Below are 23,368 nucleotides of genomic sequence, written 5' to 3' on the forward strand. Positions count from 1 at the left end.
TAAATGTGAAAGAGGAGACAACATCAGGCAGTCGCGAATATTATAAGGGGTTGCCGACAGCGCCGCTACCATACCGCTGCGACTCTGATGGCTCCGCAGAGATGTCAACCGACCGGGATTCTGGCTCGGGTGACGAGACCGACGGCGGTCTCACTGACTTCCGTCGCTGGGATGTCATTGATCAAATCATGAGAAGCTTTTGCAGCAGTCTCGACTCCAAGATTGCTACCATCACGAACGCGGCGGCCAAGAAAGAACCGGTCCGTCTTCGATCGCTCTCATTAGTCAAGGCTACCACAGGTGATACAAGCAGCGCGAGTCGTCGGTCTCAACGACCCCGCCGCCTCCCAGCACCGTCGAGTCAGCGTCCTCAGTTATCCGCCGGTATTCCGGGTGCTGGATCCTGGTTACGGGGCAGCACATCCGTAAATGTACGTGAACCCGTTGTTGCTCGTCGAGCTGCAACGAAACCACAGGCACAAGGCCAATCTTCTGCGACACCTACTCCGCCTCCACCGCCGCCATCGCTGAGCCTACGACATCAGTCGTTAGATACCCCCACAGCCCTGGAGGCGCTTTTGACTCGCGAATCAGCGTCATGGAGCCGCCGTGGTCCGGTATCCGTCAGCCCGACTGAGTCGACTACTAGTGCACCTCTTCCGCCTGTGCCTTCAGTGCTAGAGGTAGCAGCGGTGGTGAGCGATGCCGGACCCAGCCACACCTACCGCAAGGGCGCAAACAGGACAAGCTCCCCCTTTTCACTTGTACGATCACATCTGAGGACCCCGGTCCGAGAAAGACAGCGGCTGCGGGCGCCAGAGCCTGAAGAAGGGGAAAGCTCGGAGCCGGCATCCGGGCAACTAGGGGTTACGGCCGGCGGATTTGTGTGGCGTTCCGGAAACGGGAAACATGGGAAAAGCGATCCTGGCTCTCACCCAGGTGAGAGATCGACTGCCTCGAGCGACAGCAACACAACCAAGCCAAAATTGATCCCTGCCAAGGGGGACAAACCTCCTTTTGCCCAGTCACCTGAATCCCAGAGCAGGCAGCATGTGGCCAGAGGCGGGGGCGAATTAAACTCAGACAGCTTTCTCGGGATGATGTCTGCTGGGATATCACCGGATGTTATGCCAGTCGTTCCCTCCATGTTAGACTTATCAGCGGAGTATTTCGGGAGCGGGGGGTTCTTCAATCCGTACCTCCAGATGGCAACCACCTCCTATTTGAACACAGCGATTCCTGAGATCTCAGAGCGTTATGCTCCGACGGTCCCGCCAGAAGACGCAGTTGAAGGGTCCGAATTTGCGCGAACAATCAAAAGGGTAGCTCAGGAGGACATATCACCACGGGATGCTTACAATGTTGCTCCGAGTCGCGGCACTGAAGATGGTGACGGTAGGCGTAAAAAGACCAAAAGGACTCCCTTGGACACTATGGTTGGCTCTGGGAGCGGAACTAGGAAATTTGCCTGCCCGTATTTCAAGAGAAACCCGAAAAAATACCGAAACTGGACTTCCTGTCCTGGACCAGGGTGGGAAGAAGTACACCGCGTCAAGTACGTTATCCGCTGTCATAGTCTTTCGGATGCTGACAGAATGCAGAACGCACCTCTACAGGCGCCACCCGCTCCCCATCCAGTGTCCCCGCTGCTGGGATGTATTCAAAGCGGACAGCCAGCTCCAACTGCATTTGCAACAAGACCCGCCGTGTACGATACGAGAAAAGGACACGCTTCACGAGGGATTTACCAAGGATCAGGAGAAGAGACTTCGCAGCCGCAAGAAAACCCATGCAGACATGACGGATGAGGACAAGTGGCGCGAGATTTATATGATTCTGTTTCCGGATGACGACCCCAGCTCCATTCCGCCTCCGCGTGAGTGGAATGTCTTCCTCAAACGACCAACGCTAACGGCCGGACAGATTATAGCGAAGATGACCACGAGGATAGCAGTCGCGGTGGCTCAGGTGAGTTGGAAGACTACGCCACGTTCATCCGGCGGGAGATGCCCACCCTCGTGCGGCGGGAACTGGAAACACTGTTCCAGGACGAATTTCGAGACGTTGAGGAGAGGCTGCGCCCTCGCATCGCCGAGATTGTGCTCAACCTGCAGCCACGGCTGCTGAAATTGTACAAACAGTCGCAGATGCCGCTCAGCGAGTACGGGCCTCAAAGCAGCAGCGAGCCGACCCTGACGCCGGCGTTGTCGCAGGGTATGGAATCGGGGGCGGGCTCAGGGACGCCGATCACAACTGGGCCTGGGGTTCTTATTCCCGGCGCTAGTGGGGTTGACTACGGCGGCTCGGGCCTTAACTGGGCTTGCGACCAGGAAACAGAGCTGCCTGGGGCCGAAGAGCTGGGCGTGAACTGGGATTTTGAGTTTGACAAGTTGCTCAGCCCCATGCTATTCACCCCCCCAGAGATGGAACACGGGCAGTCGAGTGGGGTTGCAGTTCAGGGGCTGTAATCTGCACTACTATGACTACTAGTACACGGTCTACACATCGCTATGGTGGTTTAATTATCACCCACCACGCCTACACTCGACAAAGTCGGCCATTCTGTGTCGCAAACTCGCTTGACGACTGAACCGCCCACGCCTCGCTGCCCGGCGTTGTCGGAGCCCAGAACACGTGCCATGGGTCTCTGTCACGTTTGATCTGAGCTAGCTTGTCATAATTGGACCCGAAGAAACTCTGCTGCCAGTTCGGCTCGTTGACGTCGGCCTCGTTGAAGTAGGCGCCACCTCCCGGGGTAGCCGCACGAAGGGGTTCCATGAAGTCGTTCAGCCTGCGCTGCGCGGCGGCTGCCTCGGCTGGGGTGAGGGCTCCCATGTCGATGCGCGCAAACACGTCCGCGTGCATGACAATATCGCGCCACACCGGGTTTACACCGGCTGGCTCCGGATAGCCGGCTACCTTGAGCGTTGGTGCCATGTTGAGGCCGTGAAAGGTGTAGCCGGCCTCGACCGTCGCGCGTGCGGCTGCCATGGCTGCATCAAAGAGCGTGGCATTTTCATACGCCGGCCGTGGGAACAGCCGAGAGGCAAAGTAGCCGTTGCCTGGAGCGCCGCCCGTGCCTCCTGTGGCACGGCTGTATATCCGAGTCGTTGGTATCGTGATCGCAACGGGAATGCCGAGGCCGTTGAGCTTATGAAGGAGCGGCTGAACAAATTCTGATGTCTTGGCCGGGGTCATGCCCGGCATCTGCACCTGTACCTGCATTAGATACCTGCCGTTGCCATTGGGGATGCCGTTTGTCCAGAGATAGCCGCCGGCGTCAACGGTTGGGATGCCAAAGGCGAAGACCTCGTTGAACCCCTTCCAAAATACGTCAACGTCGGCGATGGTGACGCTAGGCCCGGGTGCGGTTGACGTGGTGTCGCCCACCGTGAAGTCAAAACTGGCGATGGTCAGGTTGATCTGAGGGTGCGCCTTAACAATAGCCGAAGTGACGATTCCGTAAGTGCCTGTACACGTCAGACTTAGTCCCGTGGAGCACCGGAGTCTTCAATCTTACTTCCGCCGCCCCCTCGCAAGGCAAAGAAGAGATCTCGGTTTGTCTGAGCATCGGCCGTCACGTACCGGCCGTCGGCAGTCACAACCTGCATCGAGAGGACCTGGTCGACGCCCAGGCCAAACTTTGAGCTCAGCGGAGAGTGGCCGCCACCGGTGAACCAGCCGCCGTACGCGCCCACCGTCAGGCAAGACCCCGCGGGTAGCGTGACGTTGTGTCTATCTGCGTGCGCAAAGGCCTCCCAGATTTGCAGTCCGGCCCCGACTCGGGCAGCCGGGCCCCGGTACCTGCCGCCTCGCTGCTTGTAGTCAGGAAGCAACTCGAACCCCTTAAGGTAGTGGGTCCAGACGCTCAGTGAACCGGCTCCAGTGTTGCGACCGACAAAGTCGTGTCCCGTGTTTCTGCGAAGTCAGTACCTTCCTTGGACAGCCGGCCTCGGATATCGTGCTTACTTGATGACGAGGCGGATGTTTTTATTTCTCGCAAAATTGACGGCCGCCTGGACATGTTTGACGGTCGTGGCATTGACTACATAGACCGGGAAGCCCCCCTGAGTGCAGTTTCCGGTCTGACGCTGAGAGAGTAGACATGTGTTGCCCTGAGGCCACTGCGTTAGGACGGTGAGCGGGTCGTCGAAGTAGAAAGACGTCCGGCTCGCGTTGTTGATGAGAAAGTCGCAGGCCTCTGCGTCGAAGTTGGGAGAGGTTCGGTAGCACACGGACGCCGGGGGGAGGGGTTTCAGGAGGGCGCCGCCGAGGGTCCTGTTGAGCCGCGCCCATTCTTCCTCATCCGGCCAGGACGGATCTCCGGGGAAGGCTTTGCATCGTGGGCGGGAGACAGCGGCGTTCGTGTCGGCGAACGCAACCGCGTCAAAACCGGCAGTGTCATGAGGTGTCAACTGCTCGGTGGAGGCTATAGCTAGCCCCTGAACAGGGACAAAAATTGCTCCGACAGCAAGAAGAATCGCTGAATACATAGTTGCGGCGCTCGTCCCATCAGCGGTACTGTACAGATGACTGGCCGGGCTTTGAATGGGATATGGATTTTATACTATCGCGCTAATTATCACCGACGCGCGGAACCCACTCGTTTCGCGTGTGTACTACGATACAAGCCGTGTCTCGGACTCCATTAGCTTACTGAATCATGCAGTAAGCTCCTTTAACACATCGATAGTTGCCGTCCCCAGGCAAGGAACTTCCTGAATCGCACTTGCTCTGGCTGACAGGTGCAGCTAATGTAACCCCTTCCCGCCTCACACGGTGTCATTGTGGCTGACAGCCCGGGGAGCGGGGTTAAGCTGGCTGCAAGGCGCGCCGGTCCGTAAAAATAGAATCGAGTGCACGAGCCGGACACCCTTGACCAGCTCCGATTAACCGGTTGGCTGTCGGGCGACTCGGGGAGGCAAGAGCCGCAGATGGCGCAAGCACTTTAGTGCTAGCAATGGAGTGCAAAACCGGGAAATTAATGCCCGGCCTTCTCGTTCATAGAATTCACCCGCTGGAGAAGAATCCTCGCCTTTTCCAACTCTTCGTCGTCGACGCTCCCCAGCCGCGCCCAGCTGTCCAAGGCCATGCGGGCGTGTCTCGTGGCGTTCACCATGTCGCCGTTGCGCAAGTAGAGGTCGGCCATGGTGTCGTGATACTCAGGCGCTAGCGGCGGCACCCGCTCCCACTCAGAGAACATGAGCCACTCCTCGGCCATGTTGATGGCATCCTGGTAGAACCCTTCGGCCTTCGCATCTAGAACTGTGGCTTTTAGATCCTTGATACGTCCACGCCAAAACTCCGAGTCGGCAACCTCGTTCTCGGGCCCGCGACAGAGCGAGCAGGTACAGTCGATGCCCCAATGGTCCTTCAGGTACGGCCTCCGCTTCTCTGGCGGGATCTCGATAGGTACGTCTGACGGTCAGTGCGGGGTTCACATGAGAGAGTCCATCACTTACAGCTCATGACGATCTCCTCTCCCTGCTCAATTGCATGGTAGGCGACGATCTCCATGGTCAATCTTCGTTCCGAGAATCTATAAAATGCGCTGCGGGTTGTTAGCGCAGTCGAGGGATACACGGGTCGACTCACTTTGGTCGGCAGGAGTGATTGATCCTCTGAAGTGTTGTCAGCAGCTCCCCCTCTTTGATCAGCCATACGGACGTACCGCAACCTCGGTGAACAACCCAACGTGAACGTCGTGCTCGGCCACCATGACCGTGTTCGAATTGGGGCCCAGGATAGTATCGACTTCATATTGCCCGGGACTTCTGTACAGATTATACACACTGCTGCTCGTTTCCACTGGCAGCTGCTTGATAGCCTGCTTAAGGATGCGACGCCGGTGGTGCGGTTTGGTGTCTGCCAGGAACGAGATCCCGATGAGCACTGCCGGTACATCAACCATGATGATCTCTCCTCTTCGAATCTTGCGCGTCGCGACCACTCCTTTGCCCTTTCCTTCGACAGGGACGATCTGATATGCTGGCTTGCGGTTCCTGGCGGCGAGCGGCGGTGGCGCGTCGGAAAAGGCCCCTATGCCTATCAGATGAGCCGCGGCTGTGGTGGAGGTCACCAGGCTAATCCCATGCGTATTGCGGAAGTCCGTGGAGGTGAATAGACAATCGAGCCGGGCGCTGCTGTTCTTGGCAGATTGACTAATACATCGCGGAGGAAACGACCACGATATGACATTCTCCTCATCTTCCAGGATTCCTATCTTCCCTGGAATCGGACACTCCAACTCGCCGGCTTCGAGTCGTCCTGCCGGCCTGTGTAGACATTGTCCCGGGAGTGGGATTGCCAATCCCACAAATTGTAGTAGGAGCAATAGTCGGAGTGTGAAGCTAGAAGGCATCTTTCCCAACCCTGAATCAGATCCGCGATGACGCGACCTCCATGGCATTAGGGATGGAATCCCCACCGTTTTGGACAGAGAAAATGCAATGTGTCCATACAGTTACAGCTCGGAACGTTAACGCTGTCCCGAACGTTCTGGTGCGGCTCACGAGTATACCCGGCGGCTAATTTGCATGCAACACACGCTGACCCAGCTTCCTGGAAAAGCGCAACAATAGCATGCTCGTATATTAATTGGGTCTAGAACCCGGAATGGATGCAAATCTGGATTGCCTCTGATTGGGGGCCTTGCGTTACAGCGGCCGGGGTGGGCAATGACCCCAGGAAAATATGATGATGCCGAAGTGGGACAAAACCTGGCAGGATTCTGGCCAACACTTAACTTAGAGCGTGAGCGTTCGACAAATTCCCGCGCATTAAAATAGACCAAAACAGTTGGCGTAATACGTGACAGTAGCGCTCCAGTCCGAAAAGACACCAATCACTCCGACATCCTGTGCTAGGACGTGCAGCAGGTTGTACACATCTCCCTCGTTGTTGGTGACATTGGCGATGCTGCTGTAGTAGTAGCCGCCGCCAGACCCGTCGCCCAACCAACCGCTGCGCTCCAGACTCCAAGTAATGATCTTCAGGCCGTGCTGTTTTGCGGTCTGGGCATACTCGCTGGGAACAATCCTGCCGTCCTCGACGGCGACCAGATAGGGCAGAGGCGGCGCCACAATCTTGACTCCGGCTCTGGCATACATTTCGAGGTTGGCCACAGCATGTGGCATGCCCTGGCTGTCACCGCTCTCATCCAACAGGACGGCCTGCCTGCCCCATCTGGGTTCTGCCTCGAGCCAGTACAGGACGTCGTCGTAGAGAAACGACTGCGGCCATACGCGCTCGGGTCTGATACCCGCGGCCTTGAACTCGTCGATCATTTGCTGCGCATATCTAGCCTGCGTGTAGCTGCTGCCCGGCGGGAACGGCATCGGCACCTCGGGCGTCTTGAGTTCAGGTGTAAATTTGAGGCCCAGGCCATCGACAAGGTCGATGAATTCGCGAAGCTTCAGCACGCGACTGCACGTCTTCGCATAAAGATCGGTCCGATAGCTAGGTGTGCCGCCGAGGTATTCGGCAGGCGTGGTAGCGGCTGGGTTGGACGCGTCCATCTTGGCGCACAGCGTCTTGATCTCGGCGAGGGTGAAATCAGAAGTGCAACACTTGGCGGTCGCGCTCGAGCCATTAGCGGCTGGCGTGAAAGGAGTGGTGCATTTGGCGTTGAGCTCGGGAATCGCAACCACGTTCGTCGTCGTGTGCAAATCACACTGCGCATGACGGCAGACGAGTTGCTGATCCTTGGTGAATGTGACGTCGCATTCCTGAATGCCAGCACCCATACGCGTCTACTCAGGTCAGCGGCGATCAGGGGCCCTCGACGGGGGACTGACCCCAGCCATTATGGACTCATAGGTATGTTCGGGGAATTGTAGAGTTCCACCACCGCGATGCGAAATGCTCCAATCGCTGGGTTTCATCTCTTTTTCCGAGCATGAGGCGAGCCGCCTCTTGAGAGGGCCGTCGTCCATGTTGTCCACAAGCCAGTAAGGACGGGGACCCAGAGAGATCCGCTTGATTGGGGATGACTTTCCGCGTCCATGGCTATAGCCTGGGGCCGCGAAGGCCGGGACGATGAGGACTAAGCAGCCGAAAAAATGAAAACTCAACATTGTCGTTGCGAAGCCGACGAGATTGCGGGGATCGCTAGCAATACATGGGGGTACCGCGGCTAATATACTACTAAGTATACTACTGCTCGCGGGACGTCTCAGACTGGAGCGGGAGATGATGCGCGCCGCACACGCACGTCTTCCATTTAACCCCCACGTGTCGAGGTTGGGAGCCCTACATCATCGGTGCCATGGCAACGGATCCAGTTTGTCCCTTAGCCTAGTACGGCGCTGTTGCGAGTGATTTGCTGTCGTATCTCATTGTCGCGAGAGGGGCAAAACATCTGCGGTATTCGAGGCTGTACGTGGCTGGGGATGCCATCGAGCTTCCACATTCGTGATACTACCACAAACCAGGGGTCCCTGGTAGGAGGGTTTCAGCGACCTCTCGATTCTCTGCCTGTTGAGGTGTGCGGCAGCGGGGATGTGTGATTGGTGGGAGCGGCTCGGCAACAGGGGCCCTCCACCACATACGGGAATTGATGCCCAGCGATGCCGCGCTGTCGCTAGGATCAAATTTCTGGATGTACTGTAATTAACCAAGAGGCGTGGGGAGGGCCTGGCTGTGTGATACCAAGCTTTTGGGTTGAAGGCTGGCGCGTCCTGGGACCCTGGTTGCCGCACCGGATGATATACAGCGATTGCTAATTGGAGACATATGTACTGGAAGAATGATGAAGCTATGAGCAGCCGAATCCGAGAAGAAGTTCGTTTTATGTCCTTCTTGCCCGGACTTTTAACATAATTAGCGGCTTGACAGTCATGCCGAGTTGACCGTGACCAGACGCATCGTTCTGGTCTGACAACCACCGCCGTAATCGTTGCTTGTGGACTAATTAGTATTGCACTGTACAAACACGATCGGGCGCTTCCTGTGTCTTTGGTCGCCGGCACCAACTGAATCCCCAGAATTGCGTGGAAAGAGCTTGAACCTATCGATTGGCGAACGGACTACCTAGGTGATCACTGCTATTGCTCTTTTAGCAGTAGCCAGCTCTAAGTTTCCAGTACATAACATGTAGCGTAGGGATCTCGAAGGGAACATGTCTAGTACCTGATGAAGGATTAGTTGCTCCCAATTTTACAATGGATTCTACTAGTACTAGACAACTGCATCCTCGTCTTCAGGGAATAAGAAAACACCAACGCACTTTAAGTCGCCGTTCTTGACGATCTCCAGCTGGGCAACGGCCAGACTCCGGTTGCAGGGCACGAACAACGATCTACTCGCCGAAGTAGACGCCGACTATGCCAACCAAGTGATCCTCCGCAAGACACTACTAGCTGTAGGCTACTGTGGGACAACTTAGTGATACTACAAGGTGAAGTGTTGGACGTCATAAATAACATGGTGTTAATAGTTAGCATCCTCTTAAAGGGGGCCTGGGCAATACGATTACAGGGTTGCGTGGATACAGGTAGGAGTATATAATATCCGTTGGTACGCTCATATTACCTTCCGTTTGATGGTTTTATAATCATTCTAAATTGGATGAGCAACGAGGATAAAGGAGTGGCATCTCGAACGAGGCTGTTGATGACTCTACAGCAGTATAATTACCTACGATCAAACTGGTTCCGTCTTTTCTCCTAAGGAATTTTATACAGAGAACGCACAGGTGCCAAAAACCCCGATTTCGGACAGGACCTAGTTTTTGAGTGGTGTAATGCCTCGGCTCCGCTTTATGCGCGTATATGCGGAATGATCACCGCTGCAGGGTTCATGTTTACCTAGCAGGGGGACAGTCTGACATTAATGACACTTCATTAACTATCTACAACTCCTTACAGTAAGCGTGCTAACAACGGGGTTGGTTGCCCGCGCAAAGTACAGAGGTCTAAGTGGCCAAAGTGGCGACATTATGGTCAAAGAACCCCTTTCCCCGCGAGGTAGCACCCGAGTGGATGCATCATTTCGTCGAGCCGAAGTGACCGGTATGCAGACCTGAGGCGCAGTTACATCCCTTTTCTCTGGTTTGCTTACAAACGCGTGAGCGGCAGGCGTATCGAACTGTCTTCGGAATGAGAAAAGCCCCTTGGATGCTAGTATTATCAACCTGAAATTGGTATTAGCGACTCTGTACACCCCGCTCGCGCACGCTTCATCCAGTTGTTCGGCGGTTTGAAGAAAGACGGCAAAGTATGAACAGAGTATTAGGGAGAGTTCAGTGGTAGGAGTAGCTTTGAGTCATCTACCGAACCCCTTAGGTTGGATGCAAGATGTAATGCGCTAGCAACCGTAAAGTTCAGTAATCCAGGCCAATTGAACCTCCTGAATGTATGCCGAGCCAACGAAGCGACCCACTGAGCGTTCAAGGGGAACTGTTCTACACCGCTTCTGGGATATCGCTATATTCCGACTTTTCCCATCTATTCCCGGTATCCTCTGTCCTCCGTTCCACCCCTCCTCTCTCTAGAAAGATCTCAAGTTTCCTCTCGAAGTTTTTCATCCCGAAGTGTCATAGGTTACAGTTAACGTCTCCGTACAGTGTTTGTTCAAATCTTCTTCCGAGGCCGGAGGCAAACATAACCGGTAACACTGCAGCATGACCAGCAAGTCTTTACCGCACAGTGCACACAGCACTGCAGAACAAGAATCCCAAACGAACGACTGGAGGGGACCTGATGATCCGGATTGTCCTTATAACTGGCCGATGTGGAAGCGCATCTATATTACCAGCATACCCGCGTTTCTCTGCATCAACGTGTGAGCATAGCCCTCCACCTCAACTACAGATTCTGACTCATGCAGGTCCTTCGCATCTTCCGTTTACACATCTGGAGCCAACGACATCGCAGAGCATTTCGGGGTATCCTATACAGTATCCCTGCTGGGCCTTTCCCTCTTTCTTTGGGGCCTTGGACTTGGAGCCATTATTGCGGCACCTGTTAGCGAGTCTTATGGTCGCAGGGTTGTATATCTAGCAACCGTTCCGATATTCGGCTTGTTTATCCTAGGGTCAGGGTTGGCACAAAACTTCGCTACTTTGGCCATCTGTCGCTTCTTTGCCGGCTTCTTTGGGAGCGCAGTGGTTTCGGTTGGCGGAGGCACAAACGCAGATGTCTGGCCCCCTGCCCTAGCGGGATTGGTTTATCCTTTTTACTTCGTGTCTCCTTTTCTCGGGCCAGCCTTTGGTATGCTACCTAATCTATATTCCCGGCTTCTCTTGAAAGCTCTCCGCACTAACCATCTCTCCCTAGGGCCTGTAATTGGCGGTTTCGTTAACGAGAGCCTGGACTTCCGCTGGCTCGAATGGGTGATTCTCATTATGATCGCATTCAACTACCTCTACTCCCTTCCACAACCCGAAACCTACAAGAAGACCATTCTCCGGAAGCGCGCCCGCAGGGAGGGATCCAATGTGCTTCCACCACGCAAAGCACCCTTCCCTTCCAGCGCCCTCGTCCAGCGCATCCTCCTCAAGCCATTCAAGATGCTCCTCGTCGAGTCCATCGTGCTGTTCATGACCATATATATGGCGTTCAATTTCGCAGTATTTTACAGCTTCTTCGCCGCGTTCCCGCATATATTTGGCGGCCGGTACAACTTCACGCTTGCTCAACAGGGGCTGACCTTCACCTCCATTGCCTTGGGCTGCGTTGTCGGTTTTCTCGCCGTGGTCTATATAGATCGGCGAACATACTCTCGGTTAGAGGCGAAGTATGGTGTTGGCGCAGTGCCGCCAGAGCACCGCCTCTATGGTGCAATGGTAGGCTGTGCTCTCAACCCGGCCAGCCTCTTCTGGTTTGGCTGGACCGCCGACGCGGGCGTGCATTGGCTGAGTCCAGTTGTAGCAGCTGTGCCGTTTGCAGTGGGGAACATCATGGTGTACAGCAGCGGCGCACTGTATATCATGGACTCGTATGGATCACTACACGGTGCCAGCGCCTTGAGTGCCAACAGCCTCCTTCGGTATGCAGGCGGAGGTGCGTTCCCGCTGTTCACTGTACAGATGTTCTCCGTTCTGGGAATTGGTTGGGCAAGTAGTCTGCTGGGCTTTGTGTCGGTGGTGCTGGTGCCTGTACCGTGGGTGTTGTTCAAGTACGGAAGGAGGATTAGGGCGCATAGTCGGTATATTACGACCGAGCAACTGGAATAAGGGAACCAGGCCGTGGGGCTACAAACGATGGGGAGTAGACACTAATCCGCCTAAGTAAAGATAAGATGACATCTTGCGGTGATTTACTTGAGAGCACGGCGCGACGCACTCATGAAACGGATTCTTATGCCGATATCGGTATCCTTCATGATAACGGTGCTGAGTCAAATCATCTTTGAGGCCGGAGATTGCTTCGCTAGGTCTCATAAAAGGGAACTAGCACAGCTCTTCAACAGTTGTTGTCAATGTATTCGGCGGCTTGATGCACGCCAATTATCATTAATATATTCTCTTCCCTGTTCGCTCATGCGGTGTTTTATGCCGTCCTCTGATGCTGGTTATCGCGGCCGACAGCCAAACATCCGTTATACAGAAATCTGCGGTTATACTAGTACTGGCACGAACAGTTACCAACGCGTATTTACGGGTGGTTGCCGGCACCGGCGATGAAACCAACCGGCAAATGTTAGCTTGTTCGGCAGCGAGAGATTATGAACGACTGTCTGCGAGTTGTAATCGATCACAATCTTGGCGAATCTGCGATGACAACTGCCGGCCTGAGACAAGAATCGTTGCAGTAACGACTACAATGGGTGGAATGGATGTCTTTGCAAATGCGTTGTGGACGGCCCATTTGATGGTGTTAACATTTGTAGCCCGCCGATTCTCCTTCAGATGGAATAAGAAAATATTATCCCGCAGGTCCTCAATAACCATACCAGGTGTGCCATCTCATCATCTGCAGCAGGAGTGGCATCAACAATGAAACATCGGCAAGGATTACACACGGCTATCATTCCCACGAATACGAAGTAAACGAAGGAAAGGGTGACACCTGTGATACGGCCTTTGTGCGGCGCGTCTTCGAGTTAACGCAACCCCGGGGGATTACGGGCATTATCCAAGCGGCCATGGTTCTCACGGTAGATTTCTTCCCAGGTCGACCCTTATTCCTCTAAGTACCGCTGAAAAATTGACGCAGCCTATGATTAGGACAAGGAGTTTGAAGCCATAGAGCTAGACGACTATCAGTCCGTCGCTGCCGCAAAGGTGTCAGGAGCCTTGAACCTACATGACGCCTTCGCCTGAGTAGGCATCCTCCTCTGGCCAGCCACTTGACTCCTTCACACTCCTTTTAAGCGTCTCCGACATTACAGAGGTCAATCCACTCACGCCGCTGCAAGCGCTTTCTTTGACGCTTTCGCCGCCCACCGTCGATCCCTCGACCTACCCGTGCAGTCTCGGCCTTGGTGTGGTTGAAGGCCTCGGCTAGATTGCGGAGCTAGAGCCCTTGGGCCCTCGGCTGACAACTCGGGTCTGGGGTCCCGGCTAGCGGATCGCCTCCGCCGCGACGCTCAGAGGACCTCTAAAGACGGGGCGCTGCGCACCGTCTTCACTGTGTCGATCCTCCAGCCGTAAGCGTAGATGCCTTGTAACTAGAATTGTATTTAGATAGAGCAATAAGTAGGTATGATTACTAGGCTATTAAGTGTTAAAATCCAGGAATTACTATGTGGAGTGTAAAGCTCGTTTTCCATTCCAAAGATTATAACCATTGGGACGGGTGTGAAATCCGGCTTGTGGTAATAGATATTCTTCTTCAGAGAAGTCCAAAGCCACATAGCTACAATTATATAAAGGTAGCTTAGGATTCGTGAGGATATTAATATTAGTTGACGACATCCAGGACAGTTCTATTTAGTAAAAAGAGAGTCACGGTGGGAGAGTGTTAAACTATTAAAGATCACTGTACATAATTAAGACTTTTTAGCCCAATCGAGATTTATAACAGCTGTTCGCCCAAATTCTGTTAAGCTGTTAAGAGTTTTAAGCACGTAAAAACACAAAACACTGATAGTTAGTTAAGGAAGACCCCTGTTTTACAGCTAAATCAGCTATCTTACAACCCGAACAAAAATTACCAGTCCTGTAGTCCCATATAGAGAGAAAAGTGTGACTCGCCGCATTTAAGTGCCCATTGGAAATTGCCCACAATTCATGAAGTAGGTAGTAAGAGCGTATAGATCATAGAGCGATCCTTCCTCAAAAGACTTTTCTAATCTACATATCTTATCAATACATGATGTCTGTCCATCCCCCTATCCTTAGATGCAGGTATCAAGCTGCATTTAGAATTTTAGATAGATGGGACGAACATCGCTGTACAGAAAGCTAACCGCTAACGAGAAAGCTCCATATCATCTTCCACCAGGTTCTCCGTATACATGAGCAAGCGATCCAGAATCTCGTTTGCACCAGCTAGCAACTCACGCTGTCTAGATAAAGCGGCGATATCATCTTTAGCCCGTATAAGTTCCGACTCCGCCTGTTCCACTTCCTGGTCCAGGCTAAGGCAGCGTACTCTAGTAGCCTCCAGGCCCGCAATACACCCGTCCGCCTCCCTGTGCAAGGTGCCCTTGTCAAGGACCTCAAGGGCAGCCTCGTTTTCCTGGAGCTGGGCTGCTCGGTCCAGATCCCGTATAGACCACATAGCGTTGTCTCGGAGGTACGTTACTGCCGAGAAGACGTACGCTTCGTGGTCGGGCCAGTTTTGGATCTGTGTGTCCCGTGTCTGTCCGGCTTCGCGGAGGTTGAAGCCGCCGTGCGTCACGTACGAGCCTGCGAGCGCGGCCACGAGCATCTCTGCCTTGGGGAGCTGGCCCGTCTGCCAGGTCCGGATGGCGGTGGCGATATGCACCTTGGGCGTTAGCCCCTGGAAGTTCAGAAGGCTCGCTATCAAGCCATAGAACTTGTTGGCGCTGCACAGTGCCGTCTTGTTATGGCACAGTTCGTAATCCGTGATGCGGTTCGTTACGTTGCGCCCGCACCCTACGTAGAGCGGAGACTGGATCATGCGTATCTCGCCTGTGGGGTCCCGCTGGCGGAGGGACAGGTAGGTCCTATTCAGCCACTTGTATAGACACTGGGCTGCCTCAAGGTTGGCGTCGTCGCAGATGAACCTTGGCTTGCCTGGGGTCGGGGGCGCACCGTAGGCCGAATCCACCTTGGCGACGAGATCGGCCGCTCGAGCGGCCTTGTCCGGAGGTTTCTGCGGACCACTGCTCTGCGACGAGGAGAATTTGTACCCCAAGATATACGTGTCGAGGTTATCCAGCAGCAGCCGAAGCTCCTTGGCGCTGATGAACTCGCCTTGCCGCCCGGCGATGGACAAGCCTAGCACGTAGACGCCGGGGCCGTCCCCAGACAGACCCGTTACCCTGCCGTTCCCCGACGTGCGGCAGTCGTCGTACGCAATCGTGCCGAGCACGATGGACTCGAGTACGTTGCGCGGTATCGAATGGAAGAGGTCCCACACGTCACCCGCGACGCTGAGACCGCCCACCTGGCCGAGGACCTTCAGCGTATCCTCCAGCTTGACGATCTGGAAGTTCGCATGCTTCTCAAGATCGCGTATGAGGTCCGGGAAGAGCCTTGTAAGCGCGAAAGGAGACACTTTGGTCTGCAGAGCTTTGGCGAACTCGAGTCGAAACCCCGTCATCAGGGGAAACTGCGCGGTGGGCGCGAGAGGATTCGGAAGGCGGTCCATGTCGACTTCACCATGGAGGATGCTTGTCCGAGCATTCCCACAAGACTTCTGTCCTTTCTCAGAGGCAGTAGGTGCCCAGTAGCCTGTCCGAGCCTTCCATATCGGGAAGGAACTTAACGGCATGGTCACGGCATGAGCGGCTATACATTGTTCCGCATGTACTAGGCGCTGTGGAAAACGGTGTATTTAGTATATACAAACCGTACTGGTATAGGCAACTCTACGGGGGATCGGAAAGATGGCATAGACAGATTCCAGATTTACAGTTAGATAGGTATATACTTTAGGAAAGGTACTATCTATCACTCTATGAGAAAAGTAGCATTGATCATTCTAACTGCTATTAGCTATTGAAGCCAGGAGGTATAGTGAAGAGCGTCTTTACTATCACCCCCTTCCTGTTATAGCATTACCTAGAAGCATTTGCAGTAAACGTACTGTTGGCAGTGCCCTTGGAACGCTCTAGCCCGGTATCCGATATCCACTACGGTCTGGAAGCAGTGCCACGCGCCGGGCGTACCCGCGTGGAGAAACTCATGCCAACGCGGTGCGTAGCCTGGGGCCGTGAACAGCGTGCTCAGCTTGTAGTATAGCCCCGGCGATCCGGGTTTGAGCGGCCCGACCTCCACCGGTTCGATATCGAGCAGGTCCGAAGCGATGGACTGTACAAGTATCTACTATTCGGACCGCGGTGCCTCGGGCTCGCCGTCGGTACGCCGCCGCTTACGAAACTCGCATGGCCGGTCAGAGGATACCGCTTCGCTGGCTTTGGCCAGCTGCTCCTCGAGGTCCGACAGAGCTGAGAGCCCGCTCCCTCGACGTGGAAAGACAGGGCAAGCTCCTTTGACCGCAGATTCCGGCCAAGCTTGTGACCCGGTCGGTCAGTGTCTGCACGGCGGCGTGAGCCGCATCGTTCTATGCGACCGCCTTCCTGACACTGTCCAACTCGCCTCGGACGGTCTTGACCGCCTCACGGACTCGCGCCATCTCCCCGTTCGACTTAGTCGGGATGCCATCTACATTGGATGCGACCATGTCGAACCGTCGACATTCTCCCCTACGCAGCGGACCGTTTCCGCTACCGCAGCGACGTCTCTCGAGAGTGCCGAGTTGTGCTCCAAGGCTGCCTCGACGAGGGACTCGAGCGGCGTTGCCTGGATCGAGTACTGCTCTAGCGAGCTGCAGAGCTCATCGATCTTCTGCGCCATCGGCATCCCCACCGACAACAGGCTGTCGGCGGCGTCCTTGTGCGCATCCCGGAGGCTCGTCCTCAGCGCATTCAGCGCGGCAGTGTCTTTGGCCACGTCGCCCTTGAGCTTGCCCACGCGGATTCGTTCAGCAGTGTTGGCAGCTTGCGCCCTCATGAGCTCCTCCTGGTCCTCCTCGAGTTGAGCTTTCCTGATGCGAAGCTCGGCCTCTTTGGCGAGTACCGCCGCCTCGCGAACTCTGACTCGACCATCCAGCGCATCTACCTCAGCTTTTTTGACCTCCGGGTCAACCTCGTGAGTGCGAAGCTTGGCCCCCAGGTCCGAGAGTTCGGCCGGTCGCATCTAAGCTGACCCCCTTCGCCTAGAGCACCATCTCCAGAGCCGCCAGGTTGGACGCTTTGGACTCGGCTTGCGACCGCAGCTGATGCGTGCTGGCCATCTCTGCTTCGCACGCCCGACGGCACCCTCCAAGCCGAGCCTCGCTAGCCTTGACAGCCTCCCGCCGGGCTGTTGTCACCCCCGGAACTCGAAGTGGACCGCCCGGAAGAGACTGAGAAGAGTCTTTGCGGTGCTGTGGTCTGCCTCCTCGAGGTCCAGGCGGTCGGCAGCGTCGGCGAGCCGGGCCATGCTCTTGGCTACGACTGATACTTGCCGGGTTATGTCTCTGTCCATGTCTCAATCCATGCTGGTTTGACGGCAGGCGTCCGAGAAGCACGCTGTGCAGTGTGTTGAACTGGATGCTTCATCTCGGCGCCCCACGCGGGGCCTTGGCCGCTTTGAGTTTCTCCCCGTTCTCCGTTCTTGCCGTCGCCCCGCGTGCAGAACGCGATGCACTGCCAAAGATGGTCTAGTTTCACGCCTCCTGCACCTAGCAGGGACCACCGCCGACATCGACCGACTCGTAATTGCAGCCCCGGGAAGGTACAACGGGAGCACCATCGTGGTTACCGTACATCGTATCGCTCTGAGATTTGCCGACACGTAACCGGCGTCTGGCGTAAAGGGCTACCCGTGCCGCGGGTTGCGCATTCCCGTTTGGTAAGATGACTAAATCTGCGCACCACAGGGCCAGGACAGCGACCGGGCGGCAGTTGCTGGGTACAGAACGAGGGCAACAGTATACACTTAATATCAGGTGTCTCTCTCGAGGTATTACCTCCCAACCACACTAGGAAGCAAGCTCTGCCAGTCTACAAAGCCGACAAGCAGAAACATGCCGATCCAGGCACAAATACAATCGTTCCTCGGGCAGGGCGGGAGCCCTATGCCCAACCAGCACAAGACCATCAGCGACAATAAGATCCTGCTCGAGAAGCTGCGGCAAAAAGCGGCTACCGTAGGCAGGCTCGGTAAAGGTATTGCCCTCCAGGTCGAGAGGCTTAGCAAAACGGCCGACCAACAGGTCACCGAGCTAGATAGAGCCCGGCAGGCCATCGAATCGGGTATCCAGACAAACCAAGAGCTGGAAAGCGCCCTAGGCGACAAGCAAAGGAAGCTTGCCGCCCTACTAGCAAGCCGTACTCGGCAGGTCGAAGTAGCCAGCAGGCTGCCAGACGACGTCGGACGCGAGCTACTAACATTCACCTCGGCCTACCTAGGAACCGAGGCGTATATCAAGATGGCTATCGCCCATAGCCAACAGACAACGAACGATACTATCACCGGCCCCGCAGCCGCCGAGCTGGCGCGCCGGCTGGAGGCACTCCGTGCCGATCATGAGAGGATCCTCCGCGAGAAAGACGAGACCATCAAGGGCCTCGAGGCCGACCTCGAGTCGACCAAACGGGATGCTGCTGCCAATCTCTCGCTGGCACAGAACCACGAGACGGCCTTGGAAGCGCAAATTGTGTCTGCCACACCGAGACAAACCATAGCGCCGTCACCAGGAGTCCGCGCAAGTGCCGGGGAGTCCCCTGCACCACCTACAATTCCGGAGCACCCACCGCCGTCATCGACTCTTTGCGCATCCACTTCTTGCCCCGAGTTACCTAGCGAGAGCAACCGACCACGGAAAGGGAACCGCCAGTTACGACCTGCTCGTCCCGACATCATAGTCGTGGATAGCATTGACAGCCCACGGCAGATGCAGGTTCCAGCCCGCAGCTTCCCCAAGCGAGCAAAGGTCGACAATGAAGCTGCCGCTACTCTCCAGGAAACTTCGATGGACAAGGTCATCATGGGGATCTGGGAGCAGATACACGGAGGCATCAAGCTAGACCCGCAAAGCATTCTGGAACAGTGGCAGGCGGCGGCATCGGTGGGGGCCACGCCCAACGATGCGAGCATCAACAACAACACGGGCGGTACCCCTGGCTTTGGCCACTTGCCTGCCATGGTCGGCCCTGTTGAGGCCAGCGGGTCATTTAACCAGAGCAATTCCTTCTGTCGCAGAGTCACCCAGGCAAGCCGCACCAGTCGATCCATTGAGGTGATTGTACAAGCCCGCTGGGTTGAGCATTTTGAGTCCTACGTCAACATCTTTGCCTCGTCCAACCCGTCTCTATCGGCAAATAAGTGCCGGAAAGCGGTATTGCTAGAGGCTTGCAAGGATTTTGGATGGACAGAGAAAGACCTGCGCAACCGGGTGCGCATCTGGAGCGGATACAAGGAGATCAAGGATGCTGGGGGTTGGGCCGCCATCGTTTTCGCCGGCATCGGTATCTACCGTTTCTGCAAGTACCGCACCGGCTTCAACGCCGAAAGCCTGAAGAGTCTACAGGCGCTTCGTCCGAGGATGGAGGTCGCTGCCGACACCCTGCATCCAAACTGGCGCCACTTGCTCGCCATCGTTGGCGAGTCATCGGAACCGCGCTTTACAGGCCATCCACACGATTGGGTCGTATTCCCATGCGGCTCGGACCCTGTGCCGCTCCGCTCTACATACCTCACATGCGACCCCCTATTTAGCTTTGAGCACCTCGACAAATCCGTAATCGACGTCCGGGCATGGGGAGGCGACGATCCGCGGTGGGTGCCGCCGCCCATCCCAACGGCTAGTTTCAACGCCGCCTTTACATGTCGCAGCTGCGGCCAAGAGCAGTCCGACGATGCTAAGCTGAATGCCTGTTACTGTTTTCCCTCTCTCTTTGGAGGTCCCCGGGCAGCCAGTCCAGTACAAGTATTCCAGACCTCCAATGGGCGCAATAACGGCCTGCAGGCACTCCTGCCGTTTGATCGCGGCACGGCCATTGGAGAGCTCGTCGGGCTCATCACCAACGGCCTGCAAGACGTTGACGTGCTGAGCAGCTCGACCGGCAGCCGCACCTACCAGATCTGGCAGGGCAGACAGGGCAATTATACGCGGTTTGTGAATCACAGTTGCAGACCTAACGCGCAGTTCCAAAGCTTTGTGTGGATGAGCATAGAGCGGATCGTCCTAGTGAGTAAGGGAATTAATGCCGGCCAGGAGATCACGGTCGATTATTCCGAGCGTTACTGGCGCGGGCTTGAAAAGGAGTGCCTCTGCGGCGAGAGTTGCTGTAGATATAAAACTGGCAGTCTAGGTATGGTATAGTTTGGTAGTTGGCGCATGTCCTCAGATAGAGTTCATTTGCCAACCTTTGATTCTGGGAAGCCTAGGCGGTGTGGTTTTGAGATGCCCTCGGAAGCCCATCATGCCATGGGCATGATTTTATCAGTGTTGCAGAGGGCTCGGTATTCCCTGGCACTGTGCCATCGCCGCGCCGTTGTCTAAGACAGCTCCTGTACAACTTTTTGCAGCGAAAACCTCCAGACGCTTGGGGAAGGGTGGAAATAGGAGAGGTCTACCGAATTATAACATTTGTGCAATTGCGGCCATCAACAATCCAGTGTGTGTTCTGAGGGGTGGCAGAGCGCCTGCAGCCCTTCTCGGATCGTCTCGCCCTCCTGGCTGGGTCACAAGATCCACGAACCTGTTTGGTTCTGGTTTAAACGCGGGGTGAGCACCCACCTAAACCGTCCATTATAATTGAAAGCAAATGCCAGCGCCCACGGACACCGGTTGATCAGGACATCAAACAATTTTCTAAGCTTCCTTGGCGTGACGTTGATTATTTTTGCTTCAATGAAGCTTGACGTGGAAGTGGATATGCCTCCAGGACGAGGATGGTTCTATCCTACCGATGAAGTGCACGGTACACTCACCATCCATGTGTCGAAGAGCACGGTTATCTCCGCGATCACGGTTTCTCTCTATGGTTCGTAGCCATCCACCAAGCGTAGGCTCCAGACTAACGTTAACTGCCTAGGAAAGTTGCGACTGTATTTTAGGCCGGCTCGGACTGAGACGTCCACATCGCATGCTGGCGAACCCGATGTCCTTAGTGTTACCAGACAAGTTCAGTTACGAGATTCCTTATTACTACATTAAGCATAGACGGTATGTGTTGAAGAGCTGACCGTGGCCAAAGATCTTCGACACCACACGACCAATATTACCCGATACCGAGCCTTACACAGTGTGGAACATAGCCAAGGGGTACCACACTGTTCCTTTCTATGCTTATTTCCCGGTTCTGAGCTGCTCCCAGGCTATCCTGCCCCCGACACTGTCCATCAACCTGTCCCATCTCAGGGCTACTGCCTCCTATTTTATTCAGGTGGAAATCACTCGCCCGGGTCTCCTCCAGCGCAAGCTCAGGAGAAAGTTGAGGATAGAATTACGCCCCTCAATTCTGATGCCGATTCATCCTCTATTCCAACCTACTACCCTAGCAAACGTGGACGCCATGCTCGCAGCCGACTACCTCGACCCACAGATAACCGTTCCCTACCAGCCGCCGTGTCTTCCGAGATATAGCCCGTCCCTCAGGGTCGAGCTCAGCATTCCGAATCCCGCAGTGCTTCACCCGGGGGAGCCCTTGAGGATGGAGCTTACTGCGTTTGAACAAGGGGATCTTCTCGGTCTTCTCGGTGTAATTAGGCTTCGACGTCTTGCCATCGGCCTCAGGGCAATGACAACCGTACGACTCGGATTAGCGAGTAGAGCGACGGCCTCGTATGTACAGATATACTCAGTGGCGGGGGATATGGTAATTTCGCAGCCCGACACTTGTGATTGCAGAATCATGCTCGATAGTGCGATGTGGAGCGACTACTTGATCCCGGAGGTCCTGCTAACGTTCGATACACCACATATAGCCCGCTGATACATGCTAGAGGCTCTTATAGGTTTTTCAAGTGGCCGGCGGAATAATGTGGAGGTGAGTTCGAGACTGTTGAACATTTATGCAGGTATTAGTGTTAACTATGAACTAGACTGTTGTTTTTGTTGCGGATGTCTCGGTAGCGCCTTCACGGCTCCTTGACGGGCTGCCACCTGCGTACTCGCCTTAGCAGCGTGTCGCACGCAAGGTTGTGGATGTAGGAGTATGTAAATTTCGGACATTCGGTCCGAATAACGGCCAGAGGAAAATAAACATTGATGGATGTAGCATGAGTTAACCGAGCCTGCTTAGAGGTCATCCAGTGCCAATTTTCTAAGGGAAGAATCAGCCAGCACTATACAATTATTTGTATGCCCTGCTTGAAAGCGGTAGAAGGCGATGCCTTGCCTAGGGATACCGGTTGGGACGACCGCTGAAATATGTAACGAACTGTAAGATCTAATAGTAGTAACCATCGCGCCTACATCCTAATCAGCCCCGTCCTGACGAGAAAGCCCAGGTGTCTGGGCACCGTTTCACATCTGATTACATCTTTCCAACTAGGGACACATATCAAAAACATCTGTAGTAATCCCTCGCCGCTGCCATTGCTAGGACTCTCTTCATTGAAGAACGATCCATCCAGTTGACTCAGGTACCCCAACTCACATCTCCCTCTCGAATCAACCATGGGTGCACCGAAAGGGGTAGGAGGTGCGGTGCTGTCATCATATTTGCGGTACCATTCAGCTCAACCGGCTTATCAATCTACTTGTTGGTTGTGGGTTTACTTCCAGGGATCCCGGCGCGACGGATTGCGGGCCGAAAGGCTTTGGTATAGGATGCAACGGCAGGATTTAAGAGCTAGACGAGGGCAATTTCCCGATCCAGTTTCCCACACAGCTTTCTCATATACAGTTTCGCGTATACTACTAACATCAGAAGGACCGGCACACCGTAAGAGAGGGAATAATTAATGGTGAACAAATCGTTCACAATAGGGGTTCAACTTCATAGGACCTTATCCTAACGGCCGCCCTCCGCGTCGTGCCCCCACACAGACACAACAGACTTCGACGGCGCCTAGCCCGTCCCCTCACCCACCCCAGACCCGTAATCCCCTGGGGCACTTTCTAAGAAGGGTAGCGGGGCGTAGTGCTGATCTAGGAGCAGAAGTGTGAAGTTGCATTTTGCCCGGCCTGCGTCAGTACGACGAGGTTCAGAACACGAGGAAAGTTGGCACGATTTAATTAAGCTGGAGATGCGCATTAAGTACAATGCCATTGACGATATATATGCTGCGTTTGAGAAA

General features: G+C 55.0%; 9 protein-coding genes across 9 annotated transcripts; 4 read left to right on the top strand and 5 right to left on the bottom strand.

The window, feature by feature from the left end:
* Positions 1-101: 101 nt before the first annotated feature.
* MFIFM68171_06997 (uncharacterized protein) lies at positions 102-637 on the top strand (the record flags this gene model as incomplete). The annotated part of the gene is made up of 3 exons (XM_071062417.1): positions 102-260; positions 314-431; positions 477-637. 3 exons carry the CDS (start codon positions 102-104, stop codon positions 635-637), a joined length of 438 nt encoding a protein of 145 aa, XP_070918518.1.
* Positions 638-1,205: 568 nt separating this feature from the next.
* On the top strand, positions 1,206-2,468 carry MFIFM68171_06998 (uncharacterized protein; the record flags this gene model as incomplete). Its single annotated transcript, XM_071062418.1, has 4 exons — positions 1,206-1,395; positions 1,531-1,555; positions 1,602-1,876; positions 1,924-2,468. The coding sequence occupies 4 exons, from the start codon at positions 1,206-1,208 to the stop codon at positions 2,466-2,468; spliced, it is 1,035 nt and encodes a 344-aa protein (XP_070918519.1).
* Positions 2,469-2,538: 70 nt separating this feature from the next.
* MFIFM68171_06999 (uncharacterized protein) lies at positions 2,539-4,493 on the bottom strand (the record flags this gene model as incomplete). Its single annotated transcript, XM_071062419.1, has 3 exons — positions 2,539-3,470; positions 3,521-3,918; positions 3,970-4,493. The coding sequence occupies 3 exons, from the start codon at positions 4,491-4,493 to the stop codon at positions 2,539-2,541; spliced, it is 1,854 nt and encodes a 617-aa protein (XP_070918520.1).
* A 488-nt stretch (positions 4,494-4,981) lies between these two features.
* MFIFM68171_07000 (uncharacterized protein) lies at positions 4,982-6,361 on the bottom strand (the record flags this gene model as incomplete). Its single annotated transcript, XM_071062420.1, has 4 exons — positions 4,982-5,418; positions 5,463-5,551; positions 5,596-5,621; positions 5,672-6,361. The coding sequence occupies 4 exons, from the start codon at positions 6,359-6,361 to the stop codon at positions 4,982-4,984; spliced, it is 1,242 nt and encodes a 413-aa protein (XP_070918521.1).
* Positions 6,362-6,779: 418 nt separating this feature from the next.
* On the bottom strand, positions 6,780-7,934 carry MFIFM68171_07001 (uncharacterized protein; the record flags this gene model as incomplete). The annotated part of the gene is made up of 2 exons (XM_071062421.1): positions 6,780-7,751; positions 7,797-7,934. 2 exons carry the CDS (start codon positions 7,932-7,934, stop codon positions 6,780-6,782), a joined length of 1,110 nt encoding a protein of 369 aa, XP_070918522.1.
* Positions 7,935-10,621: 2,687 nt separating this feature from the next.
* On the top strand, positions 10,622-12,175 carry MFIFM68171_07002 (uncharacterized protein; the record flags this gene model as incomplete). Its single annotated transcript, XM_071062422.1, has 3 exons — positions 10,622-10,782; positions 10,828-11,210; positions 11,277-12,175. The coding sequence occupies 3 exons, from the start codon at positions 10,622-10,624 to the stop codon at positions 12,173-12,175; spliced, it is 1,443 nt and encodes a 480-aa protein (XP_070918523.1).
* A 2,179-nt stretch (positions 12,176-14,354) lies between these two features.
* Positions 14,355-15,845, bottom strand: MFIFM68171_07003 (uncharacterized protein; the record flags this gene model as incomplete). The annotated part of the gene is made up of 1 exon (XM_071062423.1): positions 14,355-15,845. The coding sequence occupies one exon, from the start codon at positions 15,843-15,845 to the stop codon at positions 14,355-14,357; it is 1,491 nt and encodes a 496-aa protein (XP_070918524.1).
* Positions 15,846-16,738: 893 nt separating this feature from the next.
* Positions 16,739-17,557, bottom strand: MFIFM68171_07004 (uncharacterized protein; the record flags this gene model as incomplete). Its single annotated transcript, XM_071062424.1, has 2 exons — positions 16,739-17,168; positions 17,448-17,557. 2 exons carry the CDS (start codon positions 17,555-17,557, stop codon positions 16,739-16,741), a joined length of 540 nt encoding a protein of 179 aa, XP_070918525.1.
* Positions 17,558-18,143: 586 nt separating this feature from the next.
* On the top strand, positions 18,144-20,444 carry MFIFM68171_07005 (uncharacterized protein; the record flags this gene model as incomplete). The annotated part of the gene is made up of 1 exon (XM_071062425.1): positions 18,144-20,444. One exon carries the CDS (start codon positions 18,144-18,146, stop codon positions 20,442-20,444), a length of 2,301 nt encoding a protein of 766 aa, XP_070918526.1.
* Positions 20,445-23,368: the final 2,924 nt, after the last annotated feature.

The sequence above is a fragment of the Madurella fahalii genome (genome assembly GCF_045866475.1).
Source record: "Madurella fahalii IFM 68171 DNA, scaffold_3, whole genome shotgun sequence".
NCBI classification, from domain to species: Eukaryota; Fungi; Ascomycota; class Sordariomycetes; order Sordariales; genus Madurella; species Madurella fahalii.